The sequence below is a fragment of the Macrotis lagotis genome, chromosome 5 (genome assembly GCF_037893015.1).
Source record: "Macrotis lagotis isolate mMagLag1 chromosome 5, bilby.v1.9.chrom.fasta, whole genome shotgun sequence".
NCBI lineage: Eukaryota > Metazoa > Chordata > Mammalia > Peramelemorphia > Peramelidae > Macrotis > Macrotis lagotis.
The window spans coordinates 97805550-97831365 of record NC_133662.1 but is presented as its reverse complement, the minus strand read 5'-3'; the positions used below and the strand labels follow the sequence as shown (position 1 = coordinate 97831365).

At 35.8% G+C, this 25816-nt stretch overlaps 1 protein-coding gene across 1 annotated transcript; it reads left to right on the top strand.

The window, feature by feature from the left end:
• Positions 1–1051: 1051 nt before the first annotated feature.
• On the top strand, positions 1052–25496 carry MCHR2 (melanin concentrating hormone receptor 2). The gene is made up of 5 exons (XM_074190220.1): positions 1052–1233; positions 11074–11283; positions 21379–21573; positions 23861–23980; positions 25172–25496. Exons 1-5 carry the CDS (start codon positions 1052–1054, stop codon positions 25494–25496), a joined length of 1032 nt encoding a protein of 343 aa, XP_074046321.1.
• Positions 25497–25816: the final 320 nt, after the last annotated feature.

The window sequence follows — 25816 nt, the reverse complement described above, 5'->3', positions numbered from 1 at the left end:
AGACAACTCTGAAGGTCTTATGATGAAAAATCCTATTCAAAAGAGCTGGTAGTGTCTTAATACCTACTGAAGCATACTTCGTTTACTTTATTTTTTTTAAGGTTTCTTTTTGTGGGGGGAAGGGTAGACTATATTTTCTTTCATAAAATGACTATGATGGAAATGTTTTGCATGACTACACATTTATAGCCTATATCAACTTGTTTGTTTTCTCAATAAGGGGGCTAGGACTTGAGGAAGGAAGAAAATTTAGAACTCAAAAATTTAAAAACAAATTATAAACATTGTTTTTATATGTAACTGGGGAAAATAAAATACTACCTAAATAAATTATTTTAAAGTGTGCTCTTTAGCCATAACTTCGTACCCACAATTTTCCCTTAGTTATTTGGTCAATATGATGTTAAATAAATAGATAGATTGCCTTTTAAAATAGTTAGGATTTGGATATTTCAAATAGCAATATAGTTCTCTGAATCACTATCTTTGCGATTGAGTTAAGTCAATGTCAGAGTCTTCAGAAAGTTTGAACAAGAAGTTTGTCCATTATCCATCATATGTTGCTTTGATTTGATGAATAGTTTTGAATGAAATATTACCTAATTTGTTTGTTTTGACATTACAAAACCCAACCAGATTAAGGCTTTCAGAGCCAATGACCGCCAAAAATGAAAAAAAAAAAAGGATTGAAATAAGTTAGTGGGACCTTAGCATTAAGGAGAAATTAATCTGAGTTAATTAAAAAGTAGATTAATTTTTTAAAAAGGAGTATTAATGGAAATGTAGCTTGTCTAAACTAATATCCAGATAAGGGACTGAATTTTTCTATTTTACTCAAATTTGATGGAGAAAATATTTTTCAAATGTTACTCACTTATCCCCTCCCCACCCCCATCATGTGTCAGAATCTATCTGCAAGTTAGTTTTTAATTCTCAGCTTAACTTTGCAAGCATTTTACATTAAAAAGTGAAGTATTTACATTACAAGATTCAGTAAATAATTCACTTTTCTGTTGCTGTTACAGCTTTAGCTGCTGGAAGTTCATCAAGGATGGATTCGTTTGGGCCCTCCTTTTGGAACACCACCTCCAACCCTTTGAACCTATCCCAGAGTAGAGAGTTCGTTTACCAGAGCATCAGTACAGCAGAAACCATCATCCTTCCTTCTTTGATTGGAATTCTCTGTTCCACAGGCCTAGTAGGCAATATTCTCATTGTGTTCACTATAATAAGGTATGAGAATGAATTTAAAGACTCATATTTATATTCTTTCTCAATAGTGTTAAACTGTGATTTCAGAGTAAAACTTTTTTTACCCACAATATTGTACTTTGCATGTTTAAGTCTTTAAATTATTTCCTAAACTACTTGGTCAATTTTTCATGTAATTACAGCAACCAAGACACTAGTTGATTCTCATATGTATCTTGGAGGACAAAATAAATGTCTACTGATACACTGGTGAATTTTTGAAGGAATTAAAGTTGAAGCATCTTTAATAAAAATTCTTAAACTGACACATTATACTACTTACTATTAAGTCTGAATCTTGGGTCTCACAGCAAGGATGTGAAGCTAGGGCTCTAGAAAGGTTATGGTAGCCAGGTGCAAACTCTGGCAAATACTACCAAGACAAGAAGTCTGAGTATGGGCCAGATGACAGATAGTATGTCAGGAAACTTCAGAGTAGCATAAGTAAATTTGAAGAGATTCATTACTGAAAGATTGACTGCAGAGTAATAAATTTTCCAGCCCTAAATTCAACCTACTAAGATAATAAAGAGAGGTTTCAAGAAATATCACAATGATATCCCAGAAGTACATGAGCTAGTTAACTAACAGGTTTGAAGATGTCACCAGAGAATTATTCCCTATAGAAAATTCTCATCTGAATTGCAAATCAGAAAACTAAGTTGATCAATCAGTTTTATACCTTGAAAATAGAGAGAAGTTTTCTGATCTCCATAGGATACAAATTTGCTCTCTTTTTTAATAGAAACTATCTCCATGTAAGCCAAACTGAGAACCTCCTGAAATTATTAAACAAACTTCTCATCAGATTCCCAAAACCCTCTGTCCCTAAACTACATTTGGCTCTCTTAATTCCGCTCAACTAAAAATCTAGTCAAATATCTAAAACTTTGTGATTTTTTTTAGTTAGCAGAAAAGTTTGCAGAAAAACTCCCCACTCCAGTATAGTTATAAACTGAAAATTCACTTATGCTCTTTGTGATTAATTATCACCTCTTGTCAAGAACCTAGTTCTGTCACTTTCTAGCCATGTAATTATAAACCAACAACTTGAACTCTGTGAGTTTTTGTTTCTTTTTTATTATTGTTCTTGACTTGTTCAGTCATAACCAATTCTTTGTGATCCCATTTGGAGTTTTCTTGTCAAAGATACTGGATCAGGGGGCAACTAGGTGGCGTAGTGAATAGAGCACTTAGAGGACCTGAGTTCAAATGTGACCTCAAACAATTAATAATTGCCTAGCTGTGTGACCTTGGGCAAGCCACTTAACCCCATTGTCTTAAATAAATAAAATAATTTTTTTAAAAAAAGAACCTGGATCAGTTTGCCATTTCCTTCTTCAGCTCATTTTACTCATCAAGACACTGAAGTAAACAGGTTTACCCAGGGTCACACAGCTAGTTAAGTGTCTGAAATACATTTGAACTCATGGCTTCCTGACTTCAGACTGCTAGCTATAATTTTATTTCTTTCATGTGTAAATTAGGGGAGATGTACTGGGTGATTTCTAAGTTCCTGCCAAACTCTAAAATTCCTGTCCTATCTAAACATATCCCATCCCATCCTCTTCTATCTATCTTATCCCATTTCATCCCATCCTCAGTTTCACTGGACTTTCAATCAAAACAGGAGAAGAGAAAGGCATTGTGGTTTGGGGAACAGAGTTCAAGTCTTTGAGAATCAGGAAAACCTGATACTGACTACATTTGTGATCCTGGGGAAAATGCTTAATTTCTCTGAGCCTGTGTTTCCTCATCTATTAAACTACTGACCTTGATTGTCCCTTTTAACTCTAAATCTATGAACCTCTGAATGATTTTTTAAAACTCTCCCATATGATCTTTAAGCATCTTCCTATTCCCTTTGAATTCTTTCCCATGTTTAGTGTTTAGATCCTAGATCTATCTCTCTTTTAAAATTTTTTTTATTTATTTAAGGCAATGGGGTTAAGTGATTTGCCCAAGGTCACACAACTAGGCAATTATTGAGTATTTGAGGTCAGATTTGAACTCAGGTCCTCCCAACTCCAGAGCTGATGTTCTATCCACTGTGCAATCCAGTTGCCCCTTCCCAGTTCTATTTCAATGATGATCTGTTCATTTTAACCCCTGATTTGGATGACTGCACAGCTAATTATGTAGTAGTCATTAATAGACTTTCACTATAATCCTCCCCACACCAATTGACCCTGACATGACTGAGTCAATCCATTACATGGAAATAGCCTAAGAGTTCATAACTTCGCTAAGCAGTCACTCTCATCACTCAAAATACCTTAGAAATTCAGACTGCTACTAGCTCTGCAGCATTAATGTTGCTGTTATTTCAAAAATGTCTTCGCTAGACTTCAGAATAAAATTTTAATAACATCTGAAAATGAATGCATGAAATGTCCAATAAATGCTGGTACTCCACATTCAGTGTAGATACATTCTGAAATGGTGGCTATAAAGTGACATTTCAAAAATTAAACTCTACTTTTCAACTGATTTAGATTAAAATTAGAACTGGAGGTCCTCAGTTCTGCTCTGACTGCCATAGTGTATTTCTTATCTCTGTAAAGAGAATCTGTGCCATTAAAATTTTTATGTACAAATTAATCATCAATGGTTGAAAGACCTGACAAATTTCCTTATCAAGGATTTGATCATACATAGCACATTAAATGCTAAATAAAAATCCACCTTTCTATTGTCAGAATACCAAGTAAAGAATTCATTTCTGAAAATAGTTACATAATTAGTTTAATAATTATTAAGTGACAACTATGTGAGAAAAAAGAATTTTAGTATCGTTTCAAGTTTACAATCCTATCAGAACGTCAAGATTTACACACACATGAAATAATTATAGGACAATACAACAGAAGCAAGTACAAAATGAATGGTAGGGAGTATTATAATGGAAAATCAGGAAAGAGATAAGGTACAAGGTAGAATTTATGAAGAGGTAAGATTTGAGATGGGCCTTGAAGGATATCTAAGTGAAAAGGAGAGAGGAGAGCAATTTAGTGCATTAAAGATTGACAAACAGTATAAGCAAATACATGAAGGTAAGAATAAACTTGATGCATAGGGTCTATTAGATGAGCAACCTGAACTGAGCAGAGGACATATTTGGAGGCACTTGTCAATCATTTAGACTTGTTCAGCTTATGGACTGTGGACTACACTGTCCATGGAGTTTTGTTGGCAAAGATACTGGTGTGGTTTGCCTTTTCCTTCATCAGTAAATTAAGGCAAACAGAGGTTAAATGACTGGCAAAAGAGCTTAAATGATACAGTTAGTAAGTGCCTCAAGTCTTCCTGATTTTTATTTTGGGGCATAGTAAAAATAAATAGGGTCAACTATAGTCAAGATGAAGTCAGAGTCTGTCTTTGGTATTCTTTTACATAGCCATAGTCCTGCATTTAGAGCTAGAAGAAATCTTAGAAACTATTGAGTCTAATCTCTTTAGTTTTATAGAAGAAACTGAGGCAAATTTATTTTCCAAGGTCATGCAATGGGTAAGTAGGTACCACTTCTCCTCTAATAACACACAGTATCCTGTATCTCAGTCAGTTCAGACATGACCTGTGTCTTCTCAGAGTATTTATAGTTTTAATAGGTATAGTTTAAATACTGCAAAGTTTAAGAAATGCCTACAGCTCTAATAGGAGAATTTTAGAATTTCCCCATCAGGGTAGACTGATGGTGTGATAATTTTGACCAAGGGGACTTTTCTGACACAATCCCACTAGGATTAGGTAGTTCCCTATTCTTCTTACCCTTAAAACTGGATCTAGAAATATGTTTGGAAGAAGACTGTGAACATAGAAAGTGATTCTCTATTAAAAATCAATCTTAGGGGCAGCTAGGTGGCACAGTGAATAGAACTGACTCTGAAGTCAGGAGGACCTGAGTTCAAATTTGACCATAGACATTTAATACTTAGTGTCACTTAACCCCATTGATTTGTAAAAACAAACAAAAAAAAGAGTCATTTTTTAGCCAAAGTAATATTAATGTGGCTTTTAAAATGAATGCTTCAGTCTGTCAAGTAGCACTTGAAAACTCATTTTTTATTACTAAGACTATTTTTACAATAAGCTTTATTATATTTTAAGGCATTCTTATTAGCCTTTCTTCTTAGGCATTTTTTTATCTTTAAAATTTAAAATGTTAAATCTGTTTAAATAAGGAAAGATATTTCACATTTTACATACATAAAATTATATTAGAGAGATGAAAAACAATAAATCCTATAGTCAGATGGAAAATTGATAAGCTATGAACATTTTCCTGTTCATACATCAAAAGGAGGCTAACAATATGCATGGAAAATTGAACTGAAATCATAAAAAGATTATAGATTGTAGATTAGAGGTAGAAGGTCCACAGAGGTCACTGAGTTCAACTATGTTATTTTGCAGATGAGAAAAATGAGAAGCTATGAGATTTTGAGTGACTTGACCAAGTCAATCAGCTAGTGAGTGACCAAGGTAGAAATTTAAATCTAAATCTTCTGACTCCAAAACCAGTACTCCATCCAATATGCCATACAACCTATCAAGAAATAGCAGATAGAACCCTGGACTTGAATGAAGAAACTGAGGCACAGAGAGAGGAGGAACCAGAAAGATCTGAACTCAAATCTCACTTCAGGGGGTGTTCAAAATATAATAATGAAATCATCATTTAAGTAACAAAAATCAATTTTGAGGAATCAAACAAAGTTACTATGTTGGGAAAGAGTTTGTCAAGAGTCTGTAATGGGGCGGCTAGGTGGCGCAGTGGATAGAGCACCGGCCTTGGAGACAGGAGTACTTGAGTTCAAATCCAACCTCAGACACATAATAATTGTCTAGCTGTGTGGACTTAGGCAAGCCACTTAACCCCATTACCTTGCAAAAACTAAAAAAAAAAAAAGCCTGTAATAACATTTAAAAGCCTCATCATACCTGACTCCTAGTAGAAAGTGAGAAATAGGAAGTTAACTTTGGAGCACATTTAGACTGTAATTCCTACTTGAGAAAACAAAACCACTTCTCTTCATTGGTCTCTTAAACCCTTGGAATGTGCAAGAAAGCTATCTACTGAAACTTAACAGCAAGAAATATGAGAAAGGATTAGACGAGGAAAAATAAATCAAAATATAGATTTAGGTGCTGTGTCCTATTGAGTAAGCAGACAGGGACAAGTAGCCCTTCAAACATGATTGAACTTTATCACACACATACACACACACCCCCACACACATACACACACAAACACACACACACATACACACACATGGACAACTATAAAAGTCTTTCACCCACAGCAATGAGCAGGCATATAAAATGCAAAAGATGTAGTAACTATGGGAAATAAAACCCAAATTATAAGAATATTTCACACAGACATGGCAGATTAGAAGATTTGTTTTCCCATTGCTTTTGTTTTGCATAGTGTCATTTGCAATAATAAACTAGTTAATGAATTTATTTTCTTGCATTTATTGCCTAAGTATCTCTAAACTGGCAAAATAATGTTTATCCTTCATTTTCGAAGGTGAAGGGAGGTGAAGCCATGACAAGCATGTGATTCGAGTGGTGGGGGGGGATGCTGCTGTGTTAAGTCACCAAGCCTCACTTTCATCTCCAGAGTTATCTGGGACTGGTGATCAGATATGGATTAGGATGCCTGGTGATAGCTTTGGATTCAAAACAATAAGGGTTAAGTGACTTGCTCAAGGTCACACAGCTAGTAAGTGGCAAGTGTCTGAGGTAGGATTTGAACTCCTATCCTCTTGACTCCAAAGTCAGTTCTTTATGCACTGAGCCACGTAGCTGCTGTAAAATAAAAAATAAATAAAAATTTTAAAATGTAGAACAAGTATAAGTAAACTGTTACATCCTTAAGAAAACACCTTTTTTCTTTTTGTTCTTAGGGTAAGAATTCAGGGTTTCTGCTATATTCACTACAACATTTAGATTTTTTTCTTCTTTTAAATGAAAATAAGATTATTTTTAAAACTCTTGCCACATGTAATAAATTTATAGATGTAGGTCTGAAATGGATCTTGAAAGCCATCAAGTCCAACCCCTTCATTTTACAGATTAGAAAACTATGACACACTGAATTTAAGTGACTGGTCCAATATTTCACAGATAGTAAGCATTTTAGGAAGGATTTGAAATCAGGTCTTACTGATTCTAAGTCCAGCACCTCTATCCACTATAGCACCCAGAACTGCTGTAATTAATTATCAGTAAAAAACAGGTAGCTAATTTACAGGATCCTAGATTGAGAACTGAAAGGGACACTAGGGTTATCTAGACCAATGCTCTCACTTTACGGATGAAGAAACTGAAGCCCAGAGAGGTTTAGCGATTTTCCCAAGGTGAGAAAGCTATCAGAGTGAGAATTAAATCCAGCTCCATTGACTCCAGGACCAGCAGCCTTCTCATTGTAAAGACACAATGATCTCATTGGTAATAATTAAAACATGATCACTAAAATTTTACATTCTAATTAATTGTGATTACATTATTCCTTATATAGAACATAATGCTAGCTTACCACGGTCTCAACTAAAATCTTACATTTATACACAATAATAAAAGGATGATAAAGTTGTCTCCTGAAGGCTGTGGCAGCTAAATGCAAATTGCTAACTCCTATCTACCAAGGACTAGGAGAGTTTTGAATAAGAACCAGATAAAATATAATAGGTAGCAAAATCTATGGTACTGTTTCTGAATTTTAACATCTTTATATCCTGCTCCTCACCTGCCTCTGCCTCATCTCTATCTATCGCTTTCCTCCCACTGTTAAAAGAGATGGAAGTCCTAGAAAACTAAATCAGGAGGCATTGGGTTAGAACTCAAATATTTCTCCAACCTCCTTTTCTTCATCAGTCATTCTACTTTGTAACAGAAACAAGACTCTAACTTTATTTGGGACATTATTTGGTTCTCAGATAGAAACTATTTCATCCCCTAATTATTTAGGAGCTATAACTATTCCTTAAATTCTATTAGTATAAGAAGAGGTAGAGAGCCTAAAGTAGTGTTTGAAATGCCAAACTCTATCAGAGTTAGGGAAAGCTAGGTTCAGGTTCTGTTTCTGGTCTGTAGCTGCCATTTAACTAGTCTTGTGTCCCTGGGAAAGTCATTTAATTTCTCAGCCCTCCTCCCCTATGTCCACCCTTGGCCAAAACCTCAAGAAGAAAGGAAGGAAGAAAGAAGTGAAAGGAGGAGGAAGAAAAAGAAAATAAATGCCTACAATGTGTGGGGCAATATGCGAAATACTTTACAGATGGGACGGCTAGGTGGCACAGTGGATAAAGCACCAGCCCTGGAGTCAGGAGTACCTGGGTTCAAATCCAGTCTCAGACACTTAATAATGGCCTAGCTGTGTGGCCTTGGGCACGCCACTTAACCCCATTTGCCTTGCAAAAACCTAGGGAAAAAAAAAAAACCCTAAATACTTTACAGATAATATCTGTAATGATATAATGATCTTCCATTCCTTAAACAATCATCTCAGAATAATGGGTTGTTCTTTAAACATAATACAGCATTGCCCAAGTCTGTGACTTTGCACTTTCTCTCCTATTTGTAATGTTCTTTCTCCTCTTAGCTTCCCTGGTTTCCTTCAAGATTTAGCTCCCATTCTTTGCAGAAGGGTTTTCCCTAGCTCTCCTTTTCCCAATCCCCTGGTGGGATCATCTTCCCTATGAGATCATACAGGTATTTCATTATTGTGTTTTGTCTCCTGCATTAGAAAATGAGATCCTTTGAGATCTGGTACATTTTTTAAAACTTTTTTTTGTATCCACAGAATTAAGTACAGTGCCTGCATATGGTAAACTTTTAATAAATTGCTTTTTGTCTGATTAACTGAAATGATACCCCCGCCATCCAACTGCCCCCATGCAACTTTTGACTCCCTAGGTAACGAGAACTTTTTCTCCTAGAATTTCCTAAGTTACTTTCCCTGGATCTCTATTTACCGTATCTTACTCTACTTTGTGTCACACTCACCTGTGTCTTTCCCCAACTTTCATGTGTTTATATGCATCCTGAGAACTCATTTATACCTAAACTGAAAAAGTAAGGTTGGCTGCCCACAACACAATTATGACAAACCTTTACTCCCTTCCTGTATTCCATGTTTCTGGTCAAAGAATTGTTATTGGCTTAGATTATTTTGTTGTGGAAAAGGTTGCCAATAATAATTTTAATTCCTTTTTAAGGAATGATCTTAGTTCCACACTGAGGTAAAGGGTAGAATGTTAGGAACCCTTGTGTATGGGGAGCATTGTAAATTATCTTCATCTGGTACCTTCAAACTCCAGAGTCTTATCTTTCTAAGTGGCATGGGAATGGTAGTGGATTAGAGACTGGAAAAGTATTTAAGCCCTGGTGTTTTGGTAAATAAATGGAGCACTTGTCTCCCTTGTCTCCTGCCCCTCCAACATTGCCTGGGGAAGATTGAGGGAATCCAGAAGTGGGACTCAACATAAGAGTCTGGAATAGGGACTCAACAGTGGAAGATAATACATAAATATGCCATTCCACTGGCAAATGTAAATGCAAATAATTCATTGTTGCTACACAGTCATAAGTACCCAGTATTAATGGGGACTATTACTAAGGGATTAATAGGAGTTATTACCCTGAGATAGGGAAATATATAATCCCTGATCTGAGGGAGCATAAAATTAACTAGCATTGATTAGCTGGACCTATTATTCTAAGCTTAGAGACAGTTAGGTGGCTCAGTGAATGGAGTGGCTAACCTGGAGCAAGGAAAACTCCTCTCCCTGAGTTCAAATCTGGTCTCAGTTACTAAACTGTGTGACCCTAAGCAAGTCATTTAACCTCTATCTGCCTCATTTTCCTCATCTGTAAAATGAGCTGGAGACGAAAATGGCAGATACTCAAGAATCTTTGCCAAGCAAAGCCTAATGAGGTCCCAAAGAGTTGGACAGAACCTAAAATGACTGAACTACTTCAACAAGAACATTAATTCTAACCTTATGTTTAGATAGTAAGGGAGATAGAGGTTCAGCTCAATAGTTATGAAGACTGAGGATCAAGTTCTGCCTCTGACATATTCTGAGTGTTTGACCACAGGAAAGTTACTCTCAATGTTTTAGAGTTCTAGCTTTTGAGGACCTACCCAGGTTCAAGTTTGGATTCTATAATTGACTATCTCACTAAGCTTAGAAAAGCTGTTCTAGGCTTTGATTTTCGATTCCATAAAATGAGGGTTTTTTGAATAGATGACCTTTAAGGTCCCTTCTAGTTATTCTTTATTCCAGAATTGGAGACTCATTTCCAGCTCTAATTTTCACAAGATCACAAATGGGGAGCTGAAAGGGCCATAGGAGCCATCTAATCTAACCTCCTCATTTTAGAGAATTGTAAAGTCCAGTGATTTGCCCAGAGTTATATAATAACATCAGAGATAGAATTTAAAAATGAAACATTCATGACTACAAGTTCATTATTCTAACTACTGTATCACAGAAGAGTTGTGTGTGTATGTATATGTGTAAATGTATATACATATATGGGTGGGTGGGTATGTATCAGAGAAGGGGTTTTTCTATACTCAAAAACATCACAGGTTCAGACTGAAGTGCAGGGAGAAGAGTTGGGGGAAAATGACAGTGGCATGATAAACCAATTTTAAGATTTTTGAATAAAATGATATAAATCCATTTTTCTTTTATCTGTTTAAAAATAAGCATGCCATTTTAATGGTCTCTAGGACAGTGACAGTTTTTCCCAGGTTTGGGAAGAGATAGCATTTTTGATTAGTCATCCATCTTTCTCTATTTGTTTTAGGTCTAGGAAAAAAACTATACCAGACATATATATCTGCAACCTGGCTGTAGCTGATTTAGTCCATATCATTGGAATGCCTTTTCTTATTCATCAATGGGCCAGAGGAGGAGAGTGGGTATTTGGGAGTCCTCTCTGCACCATCATAACCTCACTGGACACCTGCAACCAGTTTGCATGCAGTGCTATCATGACTGTAATGAGTTTGGACAGGTAGGCAAATGTGTTTTGAAATACCTCATTAATGGATAGAAAAATAAAGAAAACTTTGATCTGGCTTTACAAGTAGAACATTCAGCAGAGATGTTTCAAATATAGGTAAAATTGGTGTCAGTTTCTCAACAATAGGGCTGGGTTGGGTTTTTTTTGCTCTTCACTATAATATCAAGTAATTGAGGGTAGAAACTTTCCCACTTAAAGTTTTTTTCAGGTTTCGTAATTACATAATTTAATTTCATATTAAATTTTTAATTTTGTTTTTAAAAATCATTTTATTGATATATTTTGTTTTATATTCATTTCCTGGATTTTCATTTTTTCCTTTGTATTTTCTCCTGGCAATTCTGTGCCTTCTCCCTCCAAGTGCATCCCCCTTTTTGGGATTCCTAGAGTTTATGAAGCAATGTCTAGAAAAATAACTGAACCTTTCCTGAATTCTCATTGACTCACATAGTCCTACTTCTTAAGTATAATTGCAGAAGGAAGTCATAGGTCAGAAAGCAAGACAGAGAATCTGAAAAACCCTTGACAGTGAAGCTGAGTCAATGATTATGCCAACTGATTCTGGATCTGAATATTTAAGCAGATTTGAGTTTCAAATACAGCTGTTTGTGAGTATAATTATAGGACCCTTGAGTCTCCCATGGAGATTATCTTTGGTTCTATAGACCAGAAGTATCAAAACAGCAGACAAAACTCCAGAGTGGGGCTAGAACCAGATTAAAATGTAATTGGAAAACATTTAACAAAATAAATAAAAATACTCAGTGTAGAGGATATTAATTTGTGGGTTTCTAAGTCAATATACATCAATAAGGATCCATTTTTATCTGGGGTTATACAGCTCTATAGACCTAATAATTTCATTAGGGAAATAAAAATGATGCCACTTTACATTATTAGAAATTTATTCTACAGTAGCCAACAGTAACATACTTTCAGGGCATTAAACCTGGTGCACAGAACCACAAAGGACAAGTCAGAAACCACTGAAAAATATCTTGTATTCAAATTCTTCATTGTTGTTCCCATCAAGAGGAAGGCACAATAGCTACAATAATAAACAAAATGTCAGGATATCAGTGAATCCACTGGATCAAAGTAAGAGGTTTTGTTCAGGTTCTGGACTTCAGTGATGCTTCATGTATTTTATGATAATTGAATTGGACTGAATTATGAGTATCTTGCCTGAATATGTCCTTGAGGTGGGGAAGAGGGGAGCAGTTGTGCAAATGTGTTACCCAGGATCAGCAAGGTCAGCATAAGTCATCTATGCTAATATTAAGTCAAATAAACAAGCTTTTTATTGAATGCCAAACACTGTGCAAAAGAGCTGGGGATACAAAGAAAAGTTTAAAAAAATAATCCTGGCTGTCAAGGAGCTCACACTATAATAAGGAGAGAAGAAGGGGGCAACTGCAAAAACTCCACACAAACAAGATATTATCTTGTATATAAACTGTAGCTAATCAACAAAGGGAAGGCATCAGAATTAAGACGGATGTGGAATGACTTCTTGTGGAAGATTTTGTATGGGATCTGAAGGAAATCAGGGAAGTCAGAAGACAGATGAAGAATGAAAGCATTGCTGTCATGAGTAAAGACCAGGAAAAATTCATGGACTTGGTAGATGGAGTGTAATGTCTGAGAAATAGCCAAGCGACAAGGGTTACTGAGCCAAAAGTACAAACAAGTAATATGAGGAAAAAAGATTATAAATAAAGGAAGGAACCCAGTAATGAAGGGCTTTAAAAACCAAGCAGATGATTTTATTTTGGTTCTACACATAATGGGAATTTAAATGGAGATGAATAACATGGTTATACTTTAATATCAAATATTTAATTTCTTACCTCATTTCTAAAAAAAATCTCAAAATGTAAAACTTGCATCTTTCTCTTACATCTTTTAATAGCTTACATAGTAATTAGTACTCTCATGACTACATCTAGTACAGAGCCAAAGTCATGGGTACAAATTTGATGCAGACCAGCTAACTATATCTTGTCCCATGATCACAGTCTGTAACCCAGACCTGAAAATTGTGTATTTTGGTCACAAAGTGGACAGGATGAGAGAATGTAGAGGGCTCGATAAATCCAGGGTGACATACAGGGATTTACACTAATGGGATCACCCAAATCCTTATGATTACATAAAAATATAAGTAATGTGGAGCAGGGCTCTTATAGTTGATATTCAGGAAGTCTCAAATAAGCCAGTATTTCCACAGTGTTGAGGATAGCTAATGCCCTTAAGGAATCCATCACCACTACTAGCAAAATAGTTCCAGGTAATGGGAACTTAGTATCACCAATTTCTCAACTGAATGGTGTTCTTGAAGCCAACAAGACCTGGGTTTGAATCCATCCTATCTCATACACTATATCTGAAAAATCATCTGAAAAATAGAGGTGATGTTATCTGTAGAACTGACTTCAAAAGGTGGTTATAAGGATCAAATAATATTGCTCTGTTTAGGGTACTGTAGTGGTTGGCCCTTTCCTTCTCCAGTTCATTTTACAGATGAAGAACTGAGACAAACAGGATAAAGTGACTTTCCTAGGGTCACACAGCTTGTATCTCAGACCAGATTTGAACTCACAAAGATGAGTTTTTGTGACTCTAGGCCTAGTACTCTGCTATGCCACTTAGCTGCCTCTACAAATAATATAATGCAATTGATTCAATGTGCTTCATAGACACTTAAGTTCTAACTACATCCATTGATGTCATCATTATTTAAGAACACCTTGTTCTTACCAGACACAGGTGGAAGGAAAGTGTTAATCTATTTTAGGAATGACAATTTGTCTCCTTCCTAAAAAATTCTTTAACAATACCTGCTGGGCTCAAGTAATCTCTTCTCTTTCCTACTATAGAATTTTTGCTCTGGGGTTCAATCTAAGAATTTGTCTTCTATAGGCAGGAATCAAGATCTTTCTCTCATATTCTCTGGCTCTTTATGCCCTTACCTTGGAGCCCATGGAAAAACCTCTTTAAGTCTACATTTGACTCATGCCTAATATTTCCCCAGAAGAAATTATCAGAATTGTCCAATATACATGATAGGTCTGATATAAGACAGCTATATATTTCAATTACACAAAGGAAATGCTTAAAGAACAAAAGATGCATAAGCTTATTTTGACAAAGACTTAAAGCAACAAACAATAATCCATAACTCTTATTATACTTTCCTAAAATAACACATGGAACATTTTGTAAGACTTTTAAACAAGCATTTGGTCTTCACTTTGACTCAGCATTGTCTGAACATCACCATCAAGGTCTATGTCTTCTGACAAGTCAGAATATATGGATAATTCTTGGGTTAGAAATAAAAATTTTAAAGTTTAAAGGGGACCTCCTGAATCTCTCAGATGATTCCAGAACTTTCTAGTTTACCAGATAACTAAGTCAGGAAATTTTCATCACAACATCATTATTTGATCACCTGTTGATGAACAACAACAGCAACAAAACCGAAGAGTTAACTATGACTTTGAAATTTGAAATCAGACCCAATCAAGTGCACATGTATTTGAGTATGTAGAATAACTACCAGGGAGCCTCCCTCCCTCCCTCTTACTGAGAGAGAAGCATAGAGAGCTGTTGATCCTCAAGTTCAGGGGAGAGGCAAAAGTAAAGTAGAAATTGTCCTTTCCTTCAAAATATACTGAGTGGCAGCTTTTGCTACTCAGTGGCCAATTCTTTTCAACAGAGTTCTTTTCCTTCCCTTTCATGGCTCCAATGTGAACCAAAGGACCTCTTGGGAGTGTTTCAGCAACCTCAAGGGCAAATCCTTCATCATTAAGCCACATACATCACTTCAAGTGCTCAGGAGGGATTGAGCTCCATGTATTTACCTCCAAAGGCTCCTGCAGGTGCATTCTCATGCAATTCTAGGAGTGTGCTGTGTCCTAAGTGGATCAGTGAGAGTTCCCCTGATTTCTTCCATTGCTCCTCTTTATCCAATTAAAATTGTGAGTTCCTTTCTTACACAAGAAGGAATTCAATTATCCTTCTTTCTCTCTTACATCCAAGGAGTACCAGATACAGATTAGGACATTTATTTTATGAAATCATTCACTTGATGTTCACAGAGAGCTTCCAAAACAGAAGCATATAGAAAGTGATGTTTAATATGTTCTGGATAAAACAATACAAGATCTTTGCACATTTTACCACCTATTTCAGAGAAGTATTTCCATTTTTATTTTGCTACCTAGAACAGCCCTTCTGAGTCTAGTTCTTAATATGGATTTTTTCTCTTGTTCTTGTTACAAACTGGAGCAAGAAGTTATTTAGTCCATAATACCATCGGGTTCCCAGTCTTCTTCTTGATCCCCCCATATGCCTTGGTTTTCAGTGAACCTCCCTATCACCCATATTCAATATGAAAGAAAACACCTTATAGTGTTCATAATGCACATGCATATAAGAAATAAAAGAGATTAATATTCTTTCTTTGAGAGTATATTGTGATGTATCCCAAATCTATGACCAAAGGATCATAGATTTGAAGTTAATAGGATTTTAGAGTACATTGAGTCTAACCCCCTCATTTTACAGATTAAAAAAAACAAGACTGAGGGTGAATAAATTACTTGCTCATGATTTCACATCAAGTAATTTTTTGAGGTTGTGTTTAAACCCATAACTTCCTGAATCTATGTCTATCATTTTATTCCCTATCCTGGGGATTATTAACCTCTTTTGTATCATGGACTCCTTTGATGGTCTGGCAAAGTCTATGGACCCCTTCTCAGAATTATGTTTTTAAATGCCTAAAATAAAAATATGTAAGATTACAAAGGAAACCAATTATATTGAAATATAGCTATCAAAATATCTTTATAAGCAAATTCACAAACCAAAGAATCCCTATGCTGCCAAATTTTAAAAAAAAAATACAAAGAAATATCTATTCTCTCCTATATTCTCAAAAGAGAAATAGAAGTTTCTATGTAAACTACTAAGCTCTTGATGGCTGATTTTTATAGCTTCAGTAATGTGATCAGCAAACCTTTTCAATTATATATTTAAAACACTTTGATGGCTGTCAGTTTAATGGATCATAAAACTCAAGTGTTTCAAGTATTTCTATAATTTTTCTTTCCATGATTAGAGACAAGCCAATTGCAGCCATTGTGGAATATTTCAATAATAAGCAGAAGCCACTGCACTGTATTATAGCTCTCTAAATTTTAACATTCCCAACTTTCATCTTATTTGCCTCCAGGACATTTGGAAGGAAAATAAAATGTGTAGCCAGGCTTTTCAGCAAAGGCAGCCTTTGTGAATAAGTTATCTTGAACATCTGAAGCCATAGTCTAGGAGCAAACATTCTTTGGAACTAGGCTCCCAAATCAGTTGATTGCCATGAACAGATCTCAGAACCCAGACTGGTTGAGCATAGGACCTGCATCTGATTCCCTTTGGAACTATGGCATTTCCAAAAGATTGGTGAGCTACATCAAAATCTGACAATGTTCTTTTTGTATACTAAGTCATACATATTTGTCTAGCAGAATAAGAATATACAATAACACTACCAACTTCCTTTAGTCAAAGGCCTATTCTAAAGAAGTAGTGTGATACATTAGAGAGCACCAAACTTATTATAGATTCCTGAGTTCAAATCCCACTTACATCACTTATAGCACATTTGATCTTGGGCAAATAATTTCACTTCTTTGGATGCCTTTTTCTTCATTTTTAAAATGAGGAAGCTGTACTAAATACCCTGTAAAGTCAGCCAACCAAGAAGCATTTATTAGACACCTACTTTGTGTTAGGCATTATACTACTAGGGGCTGGTGATGCAAAATTCCTATATAAAATTTATATTCTAAAAAAGAGATACAACATATATAAATGCAAATAAATATATGTGTTTATATATACATACATGTATAAATAATGTCTGAAGTAGTTTCTTATTTGTACATTTTTTATTTATTGGAAGTGGAAGGGAAAATCGTGTGAGATACAGTGACAAAAACAGTCCCTCAGAGCAAAAACTACTTACTGAAGGAAAGATAGCCAAAATGTCTTTTTCCCCAGCAGTCATTTGCATATACTGTTGTTCAGACTTTGAGGTTTATACTGGGAATCTCATATGATCATAACTTTTTGGTAATTATGGGACAATTCTAGATTGTTTGCCCATGCTGTGTATTATAGAAATGTGAATTTTGGTTTTCATTCTAAGGTAGAAAGGAGCCATATTTTACCAGCTAATCCTGTTTTGAAGCATGAACTGGGTAGCAACTAGAATAAGTTAACAAAGATAGATGCAAAGCACCAAGAGCAATATAGAAACAGAACTAAGAGACAGAAGCTAAGCAGAAAAGGAGAGAAAAGCCACTGCTTAGAACTAAGTCCTATTGAGAGGAAGATAGTCTTTAAACCTGCTGGGAACTGATCTGACTGTTGTTCTTAAAAGCTAAACAGAGAACAGGAAAATCTTCTGTTGTTTAAAGAGCTAACTGGAGCAAGGAAAGTCCAGTTTGAATTGCCCTCTACTGTTACTTATAGGTTGAAAGGTAGAAAATCCCCTAAGATATTTGTCTACTTTACTCATTACCCCCAATTACAGTCTGAGAGAGGAAAACCTCTTCCAAGCTTAGAGAGCAGACATAAATAGCTGTGGATTACAGATTTGGTGAAATTGTTTTTCCTAGAGAACTAATGTTCCTTCAGGGTACAGCCAAGGGAGGAGATCTGAATAGCTCTGAAGAACGCTTAAGGTTTCTGCTTTCACTAAAAGAGCTTAAAACTGCTGTAAGAGTACTAGTCATTGAAGAAGTGACTCTGTACCTGAAGGATGGAGAGAGACCCAGAATATGGTATGTGACATGTGGTACAGCTTGTTTCCTATAAAGGAGAGCAGTTCAGAATTAAGTTGTCCTAGGTACATGGTTCCCCCTTTTCATGTGACTTCCATTCTAAGTTTCTATAAATTTTGCTTTCTCTCTCCTCAGTGGACATTATGTAAATTGGCAGAAGAACATGACAGTGAGTTATTGCATTGAGTCCCACTCTCTGGATCCATTATTACCCGCAGCTCTTTTACTAGAGTGAATAAGCCATCTCAGAAAGAGAAATCACCTAAGAAAAGAGGCAACACTCTCCATGCCCATACTACTTATATAGAATAAATACAAAAGTATTTGGGTGAAGAAAGATGTTAAAAGATGGGGAATATCTTCATTTAAAAGTTGACACCTGAGATGAGTTTTGAAGTGAATGAACAAGGGAATTTAAGGGTGAAGATGAAAAGAGTGTATTCCAAGCATGAAGAATAGCCATTGAAAATGTGTATAGAAAAGAGAAAAGTTATGTATGTGCTGAATAGTATGCACAATGATATGGCTATACTGGGGGGGGGCAGTGGAGAGAGGGGATAACCAAACAAGTGTATCTAGGAAAATCAGTTTGACAACTGTATGAAGTAGACAGAGACTTGAGATCTAGAAACTCTAAATCTATGATCCTATGATGTCACCACTTTAGTCACACAATTTATTTTTAAGATCAAGATTAAGTTTATGAGTAGTAAAACTGCACAATTTTGGATCCCTAATACTAGTATCACTATTTGGAAATTCACTAATCCCCAAAATCCCACATCTCACATCTTTTTTTATTATTTTAGTATTATTTTAGTTATTATCAGAAAGCCAAACTGTGCCAGCCTACATATTTGCTTTGGCAATCATATCTATCTTCCAGAACACACACACACACACACATTCTCTCTCTCTCTCTCTCTCTCTCTCTCTCTGCCTCCCTCTCTCTCTTTCTCTCTCTGTCTCTCTCTCTCTGTGTCTCTCTGTGTCTCTCTCTCTGTCTCTGTCTCTCTGTGTCTCTGTGTCTCTGTGTCTCTGTCTCTCTGTCTCTCTCTCTCTCTCTCCCTCTCCCCCCACCACACACACTGAGTGGTTTGAACTCATTCTTCCTGACTCTACAGCCATGCACAAATTGCCCTATGCACCAATTGTTTTTTCCTCCCCTTTCTTCTCTAAGCCCTGCCTCAATGATACATCAAAACATCAACTGTGATCAGCTACAGGTGTCTTCGACTTCTACATACAGTTGTTTCCCGTTGCCAGATACACTCAAACAAATCCTCTTCAATGAAATCCATGGCCATGCAAAAGAGATTAGCCTAGCAATTTACATAGGAAAATCAAGTGGATGAAGAAAGTATATTGCCCAAATTAGGAGATACTGCTAGATGAATTAGTCTACCACTACAAATATCTTGAACAAATATCCCATGTGAATTATGAGCTGGACCAATAACTGAACAGAAGAGAAAGCTAAACTCTACTTGGAAAATTGTACAATGCTTCCATGATCTATTCTATTTATAAAAACCAAAATTTTCTGAACCTTTGAAAGACTTTGCATGGAAAAAGAGAACTTTTGGCAAAGGTAGGGCAATAGTGGGGACAGAGCTCAAGACATCAGTAAAGTCAGTATATGATATGGTATACTATGAGATTTGGTTTCTGAACAATGTCATCCACTAAAAGAATCTTCTATAGTACCTACCCACTTACAGAAAATCATTATTCTATTTGTACTCTGCACAGTATGCCATTCAGGAGATTAACAGCTATCTTTGGCAGCCATATGTCACCCTGTTTCATGTCTCACTTAATAGTGGTAAAGGTAACACCTTGTTGAAGAAGATATCTGGGGACAAGGTTTTATATCACCAAATCAAATGATTTCTTTAAAAAATCAACAGTGAAATTTTGTATTCTTTTCTCATTCAGTTTTATTACTCTAAAAGATATGATCCAATGAGAGAAATCATCTGTAAAAGACTTTTTGTTTCTTTTGCATATTATCTTCAAAAAAGATATTCTCTATATTTGCAAAATATTCTTAAAATATTTTATAAAGTATATATATATATATGTCATTGTTTTCTGCTTCTCAGTTAACTTTTTAAAATTTCATATTATCTTTTCTATTATTTTGGGTTTTTCCTCCTCCCTTTGACGTATTTTTACAATCTATTCCAAAGTATCTGGTCAGAAACAAATATTCCTTTGGGTTTTTTTTGGGGGGGGGGGGGTCTAAGGCAATGGGGTTAAGTGACTTGCCCAAGATCACACAGCTAGGTAATTATTAAGTGTCTGAGGCCGAATTTGAACTCAGGTCCTCCTGACTCCAGGGCCGCTGCTCTATCCACTGAGCAACCTAGCCGCCCTAGAAACAAATATTTTTAAGAATATTGCCATTTATTTATAAAACACATATGCTACTGAAGTATTAGAATACAAACTTGGTGGTTCTTTTGTCATCAGAGAGGAGAAATTCTGATGATTCTTATATATATTTATATATATTGTATATATGTATATTTATATAAATATATTTATATACATTTGTTTTCTACTTCCAATTGTATATATATATATAGTCACATATATGTATATGTATGTATATGTATACATATGTATATGTTTTAACTGGATTAATTATATTATATGACTAGCTTTCTATAGGTTTGTTTCTCTCTCCCTCTATTTGACATTGTGTTTCTATAAATAAAGGAAATGATGGATTTAAACATAACTTTATTCTTCCTTTATGTTTCTATGGAACTTTCCAATACCCTTCTCACCCTTCTCAAAAAAAAAAAACCCACCATAACTCTCTCTCCATCAATGCGATTGTACTTAGAAGTGAATCCTCTTGAAATCATAATAAGGACATTTCCTCCGGAAGGAAATCCCCGATCAGAATCTAATTTTCAGAGAATATCTATAAAGGGCAACATTGTAAAGGTAAAGTTCAGTCTAAAGATTTTTTTTTATCATTATCACTCTTATTTGTAGTGGCAGTTATTTGTGTGAGTGGTTTATTCAGGCATCCAGGCTGAAAAGATGTTTTCTCTAAAGGTGTAACCCAGCTTTCAAAAAGTATTACTTTCCTTCATCATGATAGAATTGCACTTCAGGGAGAATAATAATACTAATAATTTACTCTTGTCATGAACCTTTCATCCTTAGAGCTCAGAGCTTTTATTGATTGTTCACAAACCCTTCTCAACTGGTTTTACAGGTACTTGGCTCTCGTCCAGCCATTTAGGCTTACCAGTTTGAGAACAAGGTCGAAGACCATTCGAATCAACTTGTGCCTTTGGGTAGCTTCATTTGCTCTGATGTTGCCTGTCTGGATCTACTCAAAAGTCATCAAATTCAAAGATGGTTTTGAAAGTTGTGCTTTTGATTTAGCATCCCCTGATGATGTGCTTTGGTAAGTTGTTAAAACTTGGAGAAAATAAAGTTGAATTAAGTTGTCAAGTACTCCATTCCACTTGTCTGTGAATGAGCAGCATTGGAGAGCATCCTCTCCAAGTACTCAGCACACTCCTCTCCTCTCATCTCCTAGCTTTCCACGATCAATTGGACACTTTCATTTTGGAGTCAGAAGAGCCTGAACATTTGATAACCTTTATAAAAGAACCTGAATTTAAGATGGTATCAAAATTGATTTAGAATATATTAAACTGTTTGATTTAAAACAACACACTATATTAGCTAGCCTGGCATGCAATAATCAAGAACAGGAAAGCACTAAAGGGCAATTTTGAATGTTAGTCTATATCTAGGTAACTGACTCAAGACCTGGGTTCAAATTCTGTCTCTGAGATGTGTGAATATTTTTATTATTGTTACCCAGTCATTTGAATTGTGTATGAATCTTCATGAGCCCATTTGGGGTTTTCTTAGCAAAACTACTGAACTGGTTGACCAATTCCTTCTCCAGCTCATTTTACAGATGAGGAACTGAGGGAAACAGGGTTAAGTGACTTGCTCAGGATCATATAACCAATAAGTGTCTGAGGCCAAATTTGAATTCATGAAGATGAGTCTTTCTGACTTCAGTTCTAGCACTTTATTCACTTTGCTACCTTGCTGCCCAAGTGACCATCGGTTCTCTGTAATTAGCTGACATCTGCCCTCTCCCCACTACCGTCTATAAATGAGAGTGGGAATAGATGACCTTTAACAACTCTTAAAAGTTCTAAATCTTTGCTCTATTCAGTTATTTGAAGAGTACTAATCAAGATAACCAAGTAGAGTTTTTTCATTTATCTAAAGACTATAAAACAGCACACTTGCTGATTGTTTTCTACTTATCAAACTAATTTTAACTGAATTGATCAACTTAATCACTTATTTCAACATTAGATAGACAAAGACTAAGTGTGGCTGAGTCCTAAATTCTACAATGAAAGCAATGACTCCATATAAACAAATCTGTGTAGATATGTTATATGGAAAGAACCTCTACCCATCATTTATTTTTCCCTTAATCCAATTTATACCCAATGTTATAATTTTCAAAGGATAATTTCAAAAAATTCCTTAAAGACAGCAGGAACAAGATAAGTTTAACAAATGTAGAGCATAAACTTAATAAAAGGAAGAAATGAGCATGGAAATGGAGGCATTTTGTACTGGTCTGCTGCTTGTTCCTGTCTGCTTTTTTCACTCTGGCATTAGGACTTCATATCACAACTTGACCCCAGGAGAAAAATAATTGGGAAATACCCTGAGCAGAGAGAGAAGGAAAGATGAAACAACTTGTCATTTTACAGGTTTGTCCTTCAAAATGGTACAGCCATTTTCATCCTATGACCAATAGAGCAACAAACATTAAATGCCTTCAAGGCACTATGCTGAGTACTAGAGATAGAAAAGGAGGCAATCAGGGAATAGAGCTGCCAGAAGGGATAGTATATTGATATTATTGTTTACTGGTGTCTGACTCTTCATAGCCCTTTTGACCATAATGTCCATCAGGTTTTTTTGGCAAAGATACTGGAGAGGTTTGCTATTTCCTTCTCTGGTGGATTAAAACAAACAGAGATTAAGTGACTTGCTCAAGCTCATACACCTAGTGTCTGAGTTTGAACTCAGGTCTTCCTGACTCCAGGTCCAATGTTCCATCCACTGATCCATTTAGCCACCTCGTGTGTTCATACATATGAAGAAAATAAAATCATATTCACAGTTCACATGTCCCTCCTCACATGAAGAAATATGAAGTAATCTTAACTGAACTGACAGCAGAAATCACTCTAAGTAATTAGCTCCTTTTCACTCTCTATATATCTTTACTTTGTCCTCTTTCATCACAAAGAGGTGCAGAACAAATACTGCATTATGAGGAGTTTTTTTTACTAGATCCATGGGTAGATTATAGGGGTGTACATAAACTTGAATGGGGAAAAATTATATCTTTATTTTAACAAAATTTTGGTTTCTTTTGCAATCTTATGTGTTTTATTTTATTCATTCAAAAACATTCTGAAAAAGGATCACCAGATTGCCAAAGAGGTCCAAGACACACAAAAGTTTAAGAACCCCTGTCTTCCTGGATCTGTTGATGTAGGAACATACATGAAGCCTCTTAGACATTTATACTTTTGCCCAAATCTGAAGAAAGATTATGATGGGCTATAAACTATTGAGTAAATTCTCAGTCTGATGTCACAGTTGTATCAATTCTCTTTATTTTTTTTTTTACTTTACAGGTACACACTTTATTTGACTATAACAACATTTTTTTTCCCTTTGCCTCTGATTTTGGTGTGCTATATTTTAATTTTATGTTACACCTGGGAGATGTTTCAACAAAACAAGAAAGCAGGATGGTAAGAGTCTATTTTATTATCAGTTTGGTTAATGAAACTTCATATATATATATATATATATATATATCCCAATATATGTGCTACATAAATATTATTTTAAATATGAGTGTGCATATGTATGTATATAATATGGATATGAGTACATATATTGCATGTCTGTATATGCAAAGGGGAAGTGGGGTAAAAAGAGGGAAAAGGATGGGAAGAGGGAGAGGGAGAGAGGAAGGGAGTAATGATTAGAGAGCTGGCAGGGAAACTAGGAAGACCTAGTTTCCAGTCCTGTTTTTGATCTACTGGCTGTGTGACCTTGGACAAGTTACTTAATTTCTCACTGTTTTCGGGGAAACTCTCTAAGACATACATGTGTGTATGTGTATGTGTTCTAAAAGTCTTATATTATGTGTGTATATATAAGAGTATATTTATGTGCATTATATATTATAGGATATCATGCTGCCATATTTATGTGCATATAGCAGCATGGTAAGGTATAAATATCTGTGTATTCCTACATGGCATTTTAGTGTAGTGGCTAAAACAGTAGCCATCAGGAAACTATCATCTCCAAGTCATAGACCATTGTTTCCAAGAGTAGTGATCAGTAAGATTCACTTGGGGAAATGTTCAGTTGAGTATATAATTGCAAATCTCTCACTAGGAATATTTTTTCATGGAGTAAAATCATTTGTGGGAGGAGGAATGATAGGCACTAATGACACTGACAATATGACTGAGACTATAGTTACTGAAAGGAAGGGAATTGTTCATCTTTTCCTCTGAAGGAGTTTAGAGGAAAAGAAAGTTTCAAGGAAAGGACCAGTCAAGAGGTAGCACATGGCCTGGAAGTAGTTTTGCCAGTTGTAACATGAAAAGACCCTTAGGTGAGGCATTGTTGTAACAATGGGGGAAAGCACACTTTCTAGGTGACAGAACATGCCTCCACACGAAAATGTAAGTATCCTGGGAGAAAATACCTTTTTACCCATGCTAGTTATGGCTCTGTCCAAATATAAATCTTAAGTATTTAGTATTAAATGGTGAATTCATATATGCTTAGTGAGTTTTTTTTTTAAAGATCCACATGCCACTGAAAAACCATTAGAAACCTTACTGAAATTTCTTCTCATTTTCTTCTCATTTCCTCATACCCTGGTCTATACATTCACTTCTTTCCTGATGCATCCTTTGCAGCTATAACCCTAGTGTACCCAGGAAAAGGGTTCTGAAGTTGACAAGAATGGTCCTGGTGCTGGTGGGGGTGTTTGTCCTGAGTGCCACACCCTATCACGTGATCCAGCTGGTCAACCTGCAGATGGCACAGCCAACGCTGACGTTCTACGTGAGCTATTACCTCTCTATCTGCCTCAGCTATGCCAGCAGTGGGATCAACCCCTTTCTCTACATCCTGTTGAGTGGCAATTTCCGGAAACGTCTGACTCAATGTATACACATCCAAAGGAAGACGACTGAGAGGGAAATAAACAATATTGAAAACACACTGAAATCAAGCTTTTAGTGGGTATCCTTGGCTCACTGAGGGCATAGAAATGCAAATTGGTTTAGATAAGGACCATTGTTGGAGGTATATCAAGTAGGCCCAATAGAATGTAGTAATCTTTATTTTTGTGTAGGACACAACATCATAAATCATTAATATAACAGGTCAAATGCAATGAATTCAATGTATTCGTTGTAGTTAAGGTTTTGTCCCTTGTTTGGAGGCAGGAGTTACATTAAGATACCCAGTCTTCCCAGTAGTGGTGCTTGCTATCAGCCACCTGGGCACTGCGCCACCACAGATGGCCAGCCAGCTGAGCCACCTGGCCAAACAGCCTT